Source organism: Cydia amplana, chromosome 5, assembly GCF_948474715.1.
Source record: "Cydia amplana chromosome 5, ilCydAmpl1.1, whole genome shotgun sequence".
Classification (NCBI taxonomy): Eukaryota; Metazoa; Arthropoda; class Insecta; order Lepidoptera; family Tortricidae; genus Cydia; species Cydia amplana.
In genome coordinates this window covers 13,393,727-13,409,355 of record NC_086073.1, presented here as the reverse complement: position 1 = coordinate 13,409,355, position 15,629 = coordinate 13,393,727, and the positions used below count along the sequence as shown (strand labels likewise).

At 40.8% G+C, this 15,629-nt stretch overlaps 2 protein-coding genes across 2 annotated transcripts in view; one reads left to right on the top strand and one right to left on the bottom strand.

Annotated features, from left to right (window-relative positions):
• Window positions 1-885: 885 nt before the first annotated feature.
• On the top strand, window positions 886-7,505 carry LOC134648254 (transcription factor glial cells missing 2-like). The gene is made up of 4 exons (XM_063502742.1): window positions 886-1,194; window positions 5,228-5,544; window positions 6,061-6,405; window positions 6,832-7,505. Exons 1-4 carry the CDS (start codon window positions 1,184-1,186, stop codon window positions 7,503-7,505), a joined length of 1,347 nt encoding a protein of 448 aa, XP_063358812.1. The 5' UTR covers window positions 886-1,183.
• Window positions 7,506-12,897: 5,392 nt separating this feature from the next.
• LOC134648092 (RB1-inducible coiled-coil protein 1) overlaps window positions 12,898-15,629 on the bottom strand; it is a 47,072-nt gene continuing 44,340 nt past the window's right edge. Inside the window, exons 22-23 of the mRNA XM_063502554.1 lie at window positions 14,827-15,034; window positions 12,898-13,034 (exon numbers count right to left, since the gene is read on the bottom strand). Of these exons, the coding sequence (XP_063358624.1) occupies window positions 12,902-13,034; window positions 14,827-15,034 (341 nt within the window). The 3' untranslated portion in view covers window positions 12,898-12,901. The remainder of the gene's footprint in view (window positions 13,035-14,826; window positions 15,035-15,629) is intronic.

Below are 15,629 nucleotides of genomic sequence, written 5' to 3'. Positions count from 1 at the left end.
TCTACTGAAAAATCACCGCGCAACTGCTTTACCAACCGCCTCAATTAGAACGGTATCCCTACACATAGGCAACTTTGAAATAAGACATAAATATTAAACATTTATATTATGTATTTACATACCTACTGCAGCTTTACCATTAAGCAGCCTTTCGCAGCAATTACAGCGAATAAAATATGTTTTTTCGATTTTCCCACCGGAAGTGCAGCTGGTGATTGCACATAGCTCTATGTACAGGGGTGCGCGATGCGGGCGAGCGTTAAACCGGCGTGCACGCATTCTAAACGCTGTTCTTATTCTCCTAGTGCGATACCATACAGCCCGGCAGAAAAATGGCAGACGGGCAAGCAAAGAAACTCTTGATATATTAAAGGCAGGGACAATCTGAGCCCACGTACGCAACGCATGCAATGCGTTATGAAATCTGAACCCTGAAATGTGTAGATACTTATACTTATGTTTGGAAACATACCTACTTGTCTTACGCCACACAACCCATGACATATCCCTAACACGTTGTACATTTTACTTCACTTAACGGTAGGTAATTACCTAATCATATTACCTACCCTTAGGTAATATGATTAGATGAGTTGGATATTTCTATGACGACGTACGAGGTAAAATTGAACATAGCCCTTTTGATAGGTAGGATCTACCAAATAAGAACACACCCATTCAATTTTTAATCGAAAAAGATTTTATAAAAAATATATTTTTCTACTTTCCTAACTTTTTCAAAATTCCAAGGCCTCTAACTCCAAACTATGACGTATCTCTCATTCTCGGCCTTCCCCGAATCCAATAACACATTCATTCCACATAACACTGAAATTTCCCAAAACGTTTTTTTCCTGAAAAACAAACACGTTAAAGTCCACACAACGCTATTGGCGTTCGCGGAGCGTTGTGATTGGCCAGTAGGCGGCGTTAAATTAATGGGGCTTTCCGATTGGTCGGTTGGTTTGCCAGTCGTCGCTGGGTGGTGGGGGAAATCAACCCTCTGTTTATTTTTCTGAATCTTGTTTAGTGAGCTGCAAGCTTTCAAGGTGTGCGTAGGTTGACAAATAAATGCGTTCAAAATATTGATAATCTATACAAACTTCAGTGTTGTGAGTGGACGTGTCAAGATAACAGTTGGAAAAGGACAATTGTGAATAGTGGTTTTGATTGCCCTACGGAGATGGTGATTCTGTAAGTACCTTTTATTAGTTTTATACTTTAAGTGCATTATTATTAATGTTGTCTAGATAAGTTTCGATCGGTCACAATAAGTACCTACATATTTTATACACCTAAGTATCCTAACACCGTCTACTTAAAAAGCATTTATTCAGAATCGAGTAGGTTTTTTTAATGTAAATTTAAAAATAGTAGATTGTTAACCAAGAGATGAAAGGCACTCATTTCTGCCGAGGTAGTTTGACGCTCGAACGCAGTGAGAGCGCCAATAGTCCGAAGCTGAAATGATGCCTTTCACCCGAGTTAAATACTCTACTTTTCATTTCGAATACGAGGAAAGTAAAATGCATATGGTTTAAAAATAAAGACTAAGTTTAAATTTTTATAGTACTTTTTGACGGTACTTTTAATTAACAATTTAGACAAAAGTTTCAATATTTATGAAATGGGGAGTTAAATATCAGAATGGAAATTGTATAACAAATCCATTTAAACCCAAATTTAAATGCTTATCGTTAAAATATAAAAAAAAAACCGTACTTGGAACGTAACATGCTCTAGTGCAGAAACGTATCATTTTCTGCACACCTTTTAGAACAACAATGACCCTCTTTCAGAGCATGAGAAATAAAAAATATAGAAAACGAAAACGATATCTGTCCACCTTCGAGTATGCACTAGGTACACTAGGGTTACTTTACTAACGAGAACCAGAACATACTTACAATGTGATGTAACTAATACCTAAGTTAACTAAATGGCTCTATCTCTATAATTTTTTGAGGCATAGGCAGGTACCACGAGAACTTATTAGAAAATGTTCCGATTAGAAATTGAAACTTTTTAGATTTATATTTAAGAGCCAACAGGAGCTAAGATTTAAATATTTTAGGTAAATATACCCGTCTCGCTAACGGAAGCGGCTCCTAAAACTAGTGCGATAAGGACAAGGCGAAAAATCCTGCGTAAAAATCTCAAAAATCGAGGTTTTGTACTCGACTGTTTCCTCCTCCAAAACTTAACCAATCGTAACCAAATTTGGAAATCTAAATGATTATGACATTATCTGTGTCGGACCGTTTTGCTTTTTTGACTAATTGATATCAGTTTTGAATAGCACGCCTCTCATTGCGGCATAGTCAATTAGGCCATTTTGGCCATTTTTGAAGGGCTCTAGCGCCTTAAAAAACAAAAATATCAAAAAAAGCAAAACGGTCCGACACAGATATTGACAATATTAATCTGTGTTGAAAAAATCATTGCTCTAGCTTCAAAACCCACGGAGGAAACAGTCGAGTACGTTTGTATGGAGAAATGACCACTCCTGTTGGCTCTTAATATGAATTTTTGACATTGTACAAAAAATCATTTCTTAGTAACTATTCAATTCTGTTTTTTTTTCCATTCGCCAAACACTTTTTAGAAAGGTCCGAACTAACGTTCCCGGCATGTTTGATTAATTTACCACAGTAAATAAGGCTCTTGAATTCAAATTTCAGGCCTCTACCTTTAATGGTTTAGTTTTCGGCAGTGCGTATACGCACCTACAACATCGACATTCAAGTAACCAAACTGTTTGATAATAAAGGATTGCATATATTATTGTCTATAAATATAAGTAGGTACCTACCTATGTACTTTATTCTATCGTACAGTTACAAAATACAGTCGGGAAAGGGAGTCAAAATCGGGTTTAAAAATTGTCTATGAACGGCAAAAAAAAACACATTACTTACGTGAATTAAACTGGTTAAGGAGAGTGGGTAATTATGATTACCCACTCTCCTTATAGCGTCCTATAGCGTCTTATAGATAAGAAGTGGGTTCAAAATGCTTAATAATAAGATAAAGTACCTATAGCCTAGGTACCTATAGATGGTCAACCAAATCTTGTCAGTAAAAAAAGGCGCTAAATTCAAATTTTCTATGGGACGATATCCCTTCGCGCCTACATTTTTCAAATCTGCCGCCTTTTTCTACTGTCAAGATTTGGTTGACCAAGTATAGTAAACTTTCGACTAAAGAGTTCTAGATATGGAGTTAAAATTTAAAAAAAAGATGGAAAATATCACTACACATTATAAAACAAAGTACCCCGCCGCGTCTGTTTGTGTGTAGGTATGTACCTATGTTCGCGATAAACTCCAAAACTACTGAACGGATTTTCATGCGGTTTTCACCTATCAATAGATTCTTGAGGAACGTTTAGGTGTATAATTTGTTAAGGTTTTGTGTAACCCGTGCGGAGCTGGGACCGGTCGCTAGTTAAATATACCTACTCCTGAATTCCTGTGTATTCACGAAGAAGTTAGGGTCAGAATCAGCAATAAAACAATAACCCATATTATTCATTAATTAGTTAGGTACACGATTATATTACTCATATTCATTAATTAGTTCCTAATTTTCTTCAATTTCTGTGACATTTTCATGGTAAGTATCTCATTACCAACTCAATTACTTTTGGTAGCTCTAGTTACCAACCGTCGCCCTTATTACTGAGGCAATAGGGTTTACTGAAAAATATTAAGCAAAGACGGTCACAATATTGTGCAGCGTGTGTGAGTGCACCTACAGTTGACCGTAACATGCAGTCACAGTAGGGTGAGTTGTGGAAGGTGCCGGGGCCGTCAATTGGTCCTAATTGAACTTATTGAGACCCGGGAGCACCCACTGTGTTTATTCTGTAATAAACAAAAGATTATTTTTGTAAAATGCAGTAGATCAATTTACAAAGGATGCATTGCATTAAACACACCAGTTTGAACAGGCAATTCGTTGTCTTGCTTGATTTAGCCCGAAAAGTTAATTCACCATGATACGAGTAATAAAAGGCACTGTAGAAATCTTACACACACACACCCAAAGATGCAGAATGAATCATTTTTGAGCATCCATTTTTCGAATTAAATATGCATTAGATAGAAAATAACTAATTTTTGTCAATTCATTTTTTAAAAGAAATTATTGTTTTGTCACGATTTAAAATAATTGGCTAAAATTTATTTAAATAACGGGTTAAATTTTGGTGAAATAAGTCACAATCGTAAAGGCTTTCAATTTAGTATTTCAAGTGGCAATTCTTGTTTTTTTTTTACCATATACATATTTGTTGAATCTTTAAATAACTTTTCTTAAATTATATGTAAAAGACAATCTAAGCATTAAGCGCTTTCCCGCCCCAGCCTTTCTCGCGAGTATTAGTGTTGAATCATGTCTATTTACCTTATATCAGACTTGGAATACGAAGTTGTTGAGCCAATTAAGGCCCCCTTCAGACGAAGTTACAGCAATTGCCTCAATAGCATTCGCCGAGGGGAGCTTTCCCTGCGATTTGAACAGAGGCTTGAAGGAAATCTAAACAAATAGTCCTGATGCATGTTTAAGGATATTATTATTTATTTTTATTTATTTATTTATTTAGAAACAAACAGTCTCGTATTGTTACATTGAATACAAATTGCATTTACTAATATTGTAGACTTCCCGTTTCCTTAGATGAATTATGTAAACCTAAACATTAAAACATTAAAATATAAAAGTACATACGAATTATGAATTATCTGTATGATTCGGTTCCAGAAAACATGAAGTTATGAAATAACAATTATAATGCCTCTTGAATACATTTTTAAGGATAATCGTACTTATTTTGTAGCAACATGGAACATTCAAAGCAGGGATTAAGATTAAGGAAATATTTTTGTGATGTGTGCAATATAGAATATTCATAGATAGATTAGGTAGGGTTAAGACCTATTGATAAGATGAAATAAGATTTTAATCTGATTTGGGTCCAGTCATAGACTCAAAAAGGTATTGTAGGACCTTACATAATATTTTACTAATTTCATGGTTAGGTGTGTGGAAAGAATAGTTAATACGGGACCATATTTCTCAGTACCTAGATGCGTAATATTATTTGCTAGTTGCAAAAACAAAGTTGCTCAGTTATAGGCAATAACTTACCTACATATGTGCCTTATTAAGTATTTTAATTGAAGGACACTTTGAAAACTTTCCTACAACTATATGATATTTCCAGCGGCCGATCGGAGATGTCAGACGGAGCAACTACCGAGTGGGACATCAACGATGCCGTCGTGCCCCGCGTGTCATCTTTCGACGGGTTCAGCGAGTGGTGCGACGGGCACGTGCGCCGCGTGTACCCGCCCGGCTGCGAGGAGGCCCGGCGCCACGCGAGCGGCTGGGCTATGAGGAACACGAATAACCACAACGTGCATATACTGAAGAAAAGCTGTCTCGGTGTTTTAGTGTGCTCCGCGAGATGTCGACTGCCGGATGGGTCGAGGGTGCATCTCAGGCCTGCGATATGTGACAAAGCGCGGAAAAAACAACAAGGTAACTAGAATGTTTTGTAGTATTCAATATTTTCTTAGTAGCGTATTTGGGCGTTTTTTTTTAAAGTTGTCCCCTCCACTTTTTTTTCAAATTTGGGATTTTTTATGTTATTTCTACTCAGAATCACGAGCTCTTTCTATCCTAATAGGAGAAAAAAAGTGTCCTAAGGTTTTTATTTCCAATCCGCCACCATTTTTCATAGACTTTGTATGGCGGTCGCGGAATGGAAAGATCGAAAAATGTATGGAAATTTTGGGGCACTTTTTTTCTCCTATTAGGATAGAAAGAGAGCTCGTGATTCTGAGTAGAAATAACATAAAAAATCCCAAATTTGAAAAAAAAGTGTAGGGGACAACTTAAAAAAAAAAACGCCCATTTACGGATTATAATAATTATATGTACATATTAATTAATTAATCAGGAACACTAAGATCGAATAAAGAGTTGTCTTTATTAATGCCATGATACATCCAAAGATTGTTTAAGTAATTAATCATATATTTCGTGTGTCAACAGGTAAACCATGCCCAAACAGACTATGCAACGGCGGCCGATTAGAAGTGCAACCGTGCCGCGGCCACTGCGGCTACCCCGTCACCCACTTCTGGAGGCACACAGAACACGCCATCTTCTTCCAAGCGAAGGGAGCGCACGACCATCCACGGCCCGAGGCTAAGGGGGCCAGCGAAGTCAGGAGGTCCTTGGGAGCTGGCAGGAGAGTGAGAGGGCTAGCGTTACTGTTGGCGAGAGAGACGGCGATAACTGATAAAATACTGACGATGAAGCCTGATAAGCAAATGATACAGAAAGTTGGCAATCCTCCTCCGCAACCACCGCCGCTCATTCCTGACAACCAAAGAAGTAAGTACCTACAGCTGAACAATATTTGAATTAATGATTGATATTAACCATCATATCATTATGTACATTTTGTTATTGCTTGTTAATGTTATGGTAATGGTATACAAAGTATTTGTAGTTAATGTATTGCATCACCTATTTATTTATATATTTCTACGCCAGTGATGGCAGAATATGCTGTTCTACACCAAAAAACAACGACACCAAAATTGTACATACCATATTCTATGAAATAAATTTATGATTTATGATTTTATAAACCTCAATTTTTACAAGAAGCCCCATTCCCATTCTTGTTACAAAATAAAATTCAGGCACTCCCAAAATTACCTACTCAATTTCCTGGTTTCACTTTATAAGAAACCTGCGCTTTTCAGAAAAATGTCCTAAATACAAGAGTTTACTACAGCTTGCGTTTCTTTACAGCACTAGCATGCACTTGCGGCCCGTTCGAGTGTTCATGCCGGTGGCGGACAGAACCGACCCCAGAGATGTACGCACCCAACGCCTGGTCGCCAGCGGAGCCCCACTACACCAACTACGTGCCTCCCGCGCCGCCCGCGCCCGTCCCTCAGCCCTACGACCCGACAGCCCTGCCAGCTGACGACATTTTCCACCCCGAAGAAATCTTCCAGCTAGACCACCCCATCCGAATGGACTTCCCCATGGAAGAAAACACGCTAGGCTCCCCACCCACGTTTGCGGAACTAAACAATGAAAACTCTAGGCCCGAAGACGCCTATTGGCTCGAATGGCAACGAGCGGCCGGCGGTTCGGAATCCAGCGAAACACCCTCGCCGGAACTATTCGGTTACCAACAGACCGATTATTGCGAGCAAACATATCCTCCCCAAGTCTACTACCCTGAAGACGCGCAATACTACCCCACAGAAAGCACGAGAACCTCCCCTGTCATGGACATGCAAGACCAGCGGTACTACAGGTACGGGGAGGACTGCACTCAAAACAGCGCGGAGGTACAAACGTGGAATTACACAGACTGTGCTTTCGCATCCAACGATCTCTCAGAATGCAAACAATACTTCGACGCACAACAACAGCAAGCAGTCAATGCTTTTAGTGCCCTCTCGTACAATTAATTATTAAGTTTAGTGCTAGGTTGTAAATATAGTGTACAAATGTAAATAAAGTTATATAGTTTATGATTGATTTCCTGTTTGAATACTTTTAATGAATTTGAGATACTGAATCAGTACAAATTATTTTATTAAAGCACTTGATGGCTGTAACAGTTTGTTTTATGATATACCTATTGAAGTAAATAAAACTCAATTCGTACAAAAACTTCTATTTATTGTATATAAAAATTACATTTAAAATTGTCAATTTTACATTTGTATTCTTCTCTAACGATAAAATTGGTCACTACAAAATAGTCCATAAAGCGATCACACGATAAGATTTATTATGCAATTGCAGTCGCAAAACATTCCCGAAATCATTCCACGCGACGATGACGCAACGAAAGGACTGTGACCTGCCATCGCCTGGCCGACCCGTGAACCCTCCCTGTTAATTATTCATTTGTGTCCAGCACAAACAAAACACAATTTGGCTGTAACCAACTCTAACTTAACTCTATTTAAACCGCTCGATTTCGATCCAATAATAATGATACCTCATGAACAACTATGTACAATAACAATGTGATTAAAATACTTTAGCTCCTAATACATGAAACTCGTCAACGTGGGTTTAACAAAAAATAATCACATGTAATCAACGCCATACGGCAGTTTGATTCGCAGGGGAGACTTCGGCGCACTCTATATCTATGTTTCAGTACTCTCACATACAAGTCCAGTAAAACAAAATTAACAATCCGAGATTTTTCATATCTTGCTTTCTGGAGTCGAATATGCGAAAAATTCAACTAATACAAAACGTACTTGTAAGTAGCTTAATATTGCCGATTAAAATGTACGTGTTTAGCAATAGGCCTAAAATTATAATACGAAATTTACATTGGATACTCAAGTGAAGTGTTGTATTAGTTGAACAGCGCTAGGGATCGAGGTGAGCACAGCACACACTATCACAGCAGTCGGCTATAGCCGATGGTTGTCTCCGGCCCAGCGACCCACCACCAGGCAGACCGGGCCAGAGACACGGGCTGCCATTGCCTTTCTTATCGAGCGTATCGTAGGCGAACCAATATACGTGTTACCCCTCGTGTTTCTTTTTAGAATACAGGCTTCACATTATGAAGCGTCTACGAAGACTCATCACACATGTGTCATTTTAGTCTTTAGATACGTGAATCAGGGTGAATAGGGATGACGGAGTAAATAGGGAAACAAACCGGGAGTCATTACACAAATAATAATATTATCATTATCATGCAAAATCGACCATTATTTTGAGTCGCATGATACCTTTCTTCTTCTTCTTCTCTTTTATTTAAATGGCGGTCTGGCCAAAGAAAAAAAAAAGAACAGAGAATGATACTTGTGTGGTTAGTTTTAACAAATTATAAGGAAAATAATTCCCGGTTTTTATCCATATTCACCTTGGCTACGGTACAGTTGCATCTTACACCATTATCTACATTCTCTAAAACTTCTCATGGTTAACCACACTCAATTTAATTGTAATTTACATTTAGTAAGAGGAATATGTATGGTGACCTCGAATCGTGTTACATGGTTCATCTCATAGAAAGGTGACATGTGGATACAGCAATCCATAATTACTAAGTGTAAGGCCCGAGTGGACGCTCGAAGCGGAGCGTTCGGCGGGGCGTGCAGCGTGGCGTCGGGCTCACAAGTGATGTGAGCAGCGTGCACTAAGGCCGCTCCTATACGCAATTTGTTTAACATGCACGCCGCACGCCCCGCCCCGCTGCACGCCCAACTCCAGTGTCCACTCAGGCCTTACACTAAGAGACCACATATATTAGTGCATACGGCAATACGCTCGATAAGCGGAGGCAACGACAAGCCCTGTAGCCCCCAGCGGGCGCCACTTACAATAAGGCCACAAACAAATTTAACACGAAGCATCCTTACACGACACGACATTCAAGAGCCCATCAACGTGCACACTAGCGCCACTGCTAAATAATCGTGATTATTTAAATTTAACGAAAGATATTTTAAAAAAAAGGGGGCCGCTACGTACTGTATCTTGTATTAAAGTACCTTTTGAATAATTCAAACTAGTTTCTATGTTGCTGGATTCGTCAATCTATAAACTCAAAACAAAAACGATGTATTCAAAAGGTACTTTAGGTAGGTTCGATGTAGGTAAAGGTACAAGATACAGTACGTAGCGGCCCCCTTTTTTTTAAATATCTTTCGTTAAATTTAAATAATCACGATTATTTAGCAGTGGCGCTAAATAGTGGTGTGCACGTTGATGGGCTCTTAAGATCTGCGCTTCGATTCGAACTACCATATTATTAGAACAGCTAAAACAATTGGACGCAAGTGCCTGTGCCTCGTTCAGTAAGTCTCGGTAGATCCTTCGACAAACATCTAAATCTATTTCGATTAACTATTACTAGGGTGTCGGAAATTATTTAGTAGTCAAGGAGTTCAAGTTGCAGCGAGATCGAGTGTTCAAAGCGTTTTCATTGCGAAAGCCTAACACTTGTAAGTGGAAATCCTAAAGGTAAGGTAGTCCTTCTAGTAAATAATCACTATGACTTAGGTATCAATAGTAATAGCCTTATAAAGAGGAGAATCTTAAGGGTGTATATGGCTAAGACCTTTAGTTCATAACAGTATTTAGACACATATCTAACATTGAATAGTAAAACATTTCATTGAGTCTAGGGTCTATCAAAGCTAAGATCGAAAAGAAATGATACAATATTTAAATTTTGTGCAATAATACATTGTCACTACAGTATTTTTAGACCAAGAACTGTACCAAATCTTGGTCATATTATTACTGAATTTTCGGATTTGAACCGCAATTTTTTTTGTAATTTAGAAATAGTTTACCGTTTTTAGCCCAGCTCTTAGTCTAATGACCATAGGGTTAAAACCTAGTCCGATACAAACGTAAACTAAACACTTAAATTTGTCATCACATAAAACTTACAAATTCAAATCAAACTAAAATATAACACAACATAGATATAAAAATAAACAAATATATTTAAGTATTACAAATAATAATCGCAGAATAAAATAATTCGTGTAAAGCTATTAAGGTGACTAATTAATAAAATTTGTACTACTGAGATGTAATCCATTTTACAAAGATAGAAAAATAATTCGAGCAGAAAGCTGCCAGTCGTAAAATAAAAAATACATTTTAAACCCAACTTCGGTCATAATTTGTAGTGTCTAGTTACTACAGTATTTGTATCACGTTAAATACATACTTTAGTGACATCTAAATGTCCATATCGGTTGAAGCTTTCAAGCTTTGATGGTATCATATATAAGTATGAACGTATGTACGTACGTACGCAACGCTTCGCCTCAGTTAGGTTATCATTGAGCTTTATTATTGAATTTGAAAGAGTTCAAAAGTTGAAAAAACATTCCTAGCGTAATTACACATTTGTTACAACGAAAGAGTTAACATTCGGGAAAATTTAGAAGAGCTTAATGCTCCGTGTGGCCTTGGAAGACATCAAATAGGTGGACATCATCGTAATTTTGCAAATCATCAACCTAAATACCAACCTTGGGACTTAATACTATTTGTGATATGTTCCAACACATTGTGAGAACTTGTAATTTCATTGAAGGAAGCTATCGTTTTAGAGTCAAAAAGGCAACTTATCAACTAATATTACAATTATAAGTCAATCATATCATCGTATTTAAATATAACAACACTCAGGGAGATCGGCATTGTGATGTACAATATTTATTTTAGGTCCCAAGGCCGATTTGGAAATTATCTCATCTCTAAACACTACGTCGGGGTGCAATATTTGAAATGTAAAATTGCCACAGTACTAACAATTTAATACATATTAGATCTGATAGCTACAATTTAGTTTTCTCTCTTTCTTACATGCTCGGTAAAAGGAGACAATTTTATTTTTCTTTCTGACAATATTTTAACTGTAGTTTTTGTCAGGTAAATCTTGCCATACATGCCAGTATCGGTCCGAACTTGAACCGCCAAACGCATCACGATATTTATAGAGCGACTTCCATACTGCCCCGCTAAGCCGAAGAGCGCTATCTCATAAGAAAATTCATTGCTAACTTATACTTCAGTTTCTACTACTGAGAATTCCATTTTCAAAATCATTTGTTTTTGAGATAGCGCTATTCGGCTTAGGGGGGCGGCATAGACGTTTTCACTCCACGAGATTATCAATTAACTTCATCAAACTACAGATTTTAGCACTTTTACCACCGCTTCCAAGCTCGTGTTCCTAAAATTCGCCAAAGTTCACCTCCATGCACCGCTGCGAGGCCGATCAACGCGAGAAGCATACAATACCACGTCATACCACTCATTAGCACTTGACAAGTTCACAACGGCATAGAGAAAAAATACATAGAGTGCTCACTCCATACATCAGTTTTAGTACCAAAAAGACTATTAGCATCTAGCATCGAGTAGCGGAACTATCAGTACTGCTACTTGACAATAGATGTAGCACCGACCGGAAAGTCTTATATCAACAGCATAAGACTTTCCGGCCGGTGCTACATCTATTGTCAAGTAGCAGTACTGATAGTTCCGCTACTCGATGCTAGATGTAGAAACTGAAATTAATAGTCTGAACTGATGTATGGAGTGAGCACTCTTGTCTTACTATATTTCTCTATGACAACGGCGACCGTCGGGTCCGGCCCCGCCGCCTCGCGACCTCGGCTCCGGCGCGTCGGTGCCCCGGGGCCGCACTAGGGCCGGGCGCGACACGGGCCGGCGCGGCGTCAGGGCGCGGCCTCCTCGGCCAGCTCCTCGTGCGGCCCGGCCCCGCCGCCTCGCGACCTCGGCTCCGGCGCGTGCCCCGGGGCCGCACTAGGGCCGGGCGCGGCGACACGGGCCGGCGCGGCGTCAGGGCGCGGCCTCCTCGGCCAGCTCCTCGTGCGGCCCGGCCCCGCCGCCTCGCGACCTCGGCTCCGGCGCGTGCCCCGGGGCCGCACTAGGGCCGGGCGCGGCGACACGGGCCGGCGCGGCGTCAGGGCGCGGCCTCCTCGGCCAGCTCCTCGTGCGGCCCGGCCCCGCCGCCTCGCGACCTCGGCTCCGGCGCGTGCCCCGGGGCCGCACTAGGGCCGGGCGCGGCGACACGGGCCGGCGCGGCGTCAGGGCGCGGCCTCCTCGGCCAGCTCCTCGTGCGGCCCGGCCCCGCCGCCTCGCGACCTCGGCTCCGGCGCGTGCCCCGGGGCCGCACTAGGGCCGGGCGCGGCGACACGGGCCGGCGCGGCGTCAGGGCGCGGCCTCCTCGGCCAGCTCCTCGTGCGGCCCGGCCCCGCCGCCTCGCGACCTCGGCTCCGGCGCGTGCCCCGGGGCCGCACTAGGGCCGGGCGCGGCGACACGGGCCGGCGCGGCGTCAGGGCGCGGCCTCCTCGGCCAGCTCCTCGTGCGGCCCGGCCCCGCCGCGCGCCACCACCGCGCCCGACCCCACCGCCAGCTCCAGCGGCTCCGCGCCAACCACGCGCCCCACGCTGCACTCCATGTCCGTGCTGCACACAACAACACACATCGTACCAACAAGTCGACGACAACATCACCACATACGAGTACTTCAATCGTCGGCTTGTACATTTTATTTGGAATTCAATGCTTATTGAACTGTCGAAGTATTTAAGAAAGTTATAAAAATATATACGAGGAGATGGTCCCGCGTCTTACGGTTCCCGACTGTTTAGTGACAGGCAGTAGCAGTGGCGTGCACAGAGATTTGAGACTGGGTAGGCAAAAAAAAAACCGGCCAAGTGCGAGTTGGACTCGCGCACGAAGCGTTCCGTACCATTACGCAAAAAACTACAAAAAAATCACGTTTGTTGTATGTGAACACCACTTAAATATTTATTATATTCTGTTTTTAGTATTTGTTGTTATAGCGGCAACATAAATACATCATCTGTGAAAATTTCAACTGCCTAGCTATCACGGTTCATGAGATAAAGCCTGGTGACAGACAGATGGACGGACGGACAGCGGAGTCTTAGTAATAGGGTCCCGTTTTTACCCTTTGGGTACGGAACCCTTAAAATAAGAGCTACTAACAGTCTTACTAGCTTACCAACAAAAATCCGTGATGGTTTCACATCCTTGTCAAGTCGGTTAATAATGACGTACGTAATTAAGTATGTAATTAACCACGGCAAATATACGAAAACTGATTGATTTTACTTTACCACTTGTTTGTGTTAACTGCAATTCCGATGTTCACCGGCCCTTTTCAATCACTTTTTTTTGCTAAAAGAAAGCTTTGAGTATGCATAATTTTTAATAGTCGGTACACACACACACACACACACCGTACAACGTTCACAATTTAAAATATCCATATTTTCACTAATCACAATTATTCTAATTGCCGGTAACTGTTATCGTTATCTCACCAAAACAAAATAAAAAAAATGTAAATAAATAAGGGCCACTTGCACCATTCACTAACCCAGGCTTAACCGGTTAAACCTGGCGTTGCCATGGTTACCAGTACAATTTGACACAGGGTTAACGGTTTAACCGCTTAAGCCCGCGTTAGTGGGATGGTGCAAGTGGGCCTAAGTAAACTAAACGAATAAAAAAGTAAATAGTCTCGTCTTTATACTAAGTTACCATAACAAATGCTACTTTTTAAAATAGTCACGTAATCATGCATCGCATCGGAACTATCCGGAAACCTTCGGCCTTCATCGTTAAGGATTCGAACGATAGGCGCTGCCTATCAGCGTCTAAATGTGTGCATTACTTGTATCATTGTGTGCTCGTATTTATAGGAAGGCCCACTACACTGTTACCGCGTAACTACGACTCACGGACATGCACACATAGAAAGGTTTAGGCCGAAATGTTTTCTGTCTTTGCCGTGCAATGCGGCAGGCGCGCAGCGGCGCTAGTGCCGCGTGGCCCGCGTGGTGTAAACTTCGTTGCGTAGAATTATAGATGACGACAACGGACACCGGTAGATGGAGCGCTTATTAATTTTTTAGAATGTTTTATAGATTACAGATACGATCAAGTATAAATTAAAGTAGTTTAAAAGGATAGATATCGGAATTATAGTAGGGTAGGCAGTGCCTTTTTGCCTTTATGAAGTGCACGCCACTGGGCAGTAGGAGCCATAAAAATTACTCCACACACGGTAAAGTCAATTAAGCAATTTCCTCAAATGAAGGATATGTAAAAAGTAATTTCAATAAATATGTTGATGCGGGAGAAGTAATCAAAAATTTATCGACGAATGAAAATAATCATAAAAAAAACTTAATAAAATTCTTCTACACATATAACATAGAAACTCACAGAGCGCTGGCAGTTGAAGCCTGCATCCTCGCAGTGTGCCACTGGTCGTTGGCCTCGATGGAGTCGAGCTGGTCCTCGCCGGGCGCCGTGTTCTCGCTGGTGGACACGGGCGACTCCAGGTTGATGAGCGTGGCAGTGGCGACCTCTTTGCTCGCTTCGTCGGTGTTCGAACTCGTCGATTGACTCGTGTCGACCGATTTCGACATGTCTGTGGAACGGAACGTTTATGTATAATTTTAACGACTGGAATCGGACCGCGCGTTACTAGAGTCAAAGGATTTTTAAACTTATTCATAGGAAGCCGTTTAGACTGCTTTTAACCATTTCAATATGAACTGTAACTGTTTTTTACTCGAGTAACGCGCGCTCGCGAGTTCCGAATAGATACATTAGATAGTTTCCTGTACAATTAGACAATAAATTTAGTACATTATTTACAGTCAGTATTTATTTGTCTGAGATTAGTGGATGAGGATGTACCATATGATGACATGACATAGAAATTATAATAAAAAGCAGATAACTAAACGGGACTATGATTTTATAAAATCCAAATAATATGTATACAATACATATATTGTTAGGTACGTTAGGTTTTGACCGTGGCCTATAGTAGGTAACCGACAGATTAACAGCTTCAATTTGAGTGAATTCTGTTTAGGGTCTTGGAGATACAAGCACAGTTACTGATGTTAGAAATATGTTTAGTGCCTCGGACTCAGACTATAAAGTTTAAAATATCGATATGACTGTCATCAAATTAAAGTCGTGTATGTACAGTACGTTGAATCGATATGTACGGT

Coding starts and splice junctions, on each gene's coding strand:
- LOC134648254 (XM_063502742.1), top strand. Junction 5,545..6,060: donor AGCGCGGAAAAAACAACAAG/GTAACTAGAATG, acceptor GTGTGTCAACAG/GTAAACCATGCCCAAACAGA. Junction 6,406..6,831: donor CATTCCTGACAACCAAAGAA/GTAAGTACCTAC, acceptor GTTTCTTTACAG/CACTAGCATGCACTTGCGGC.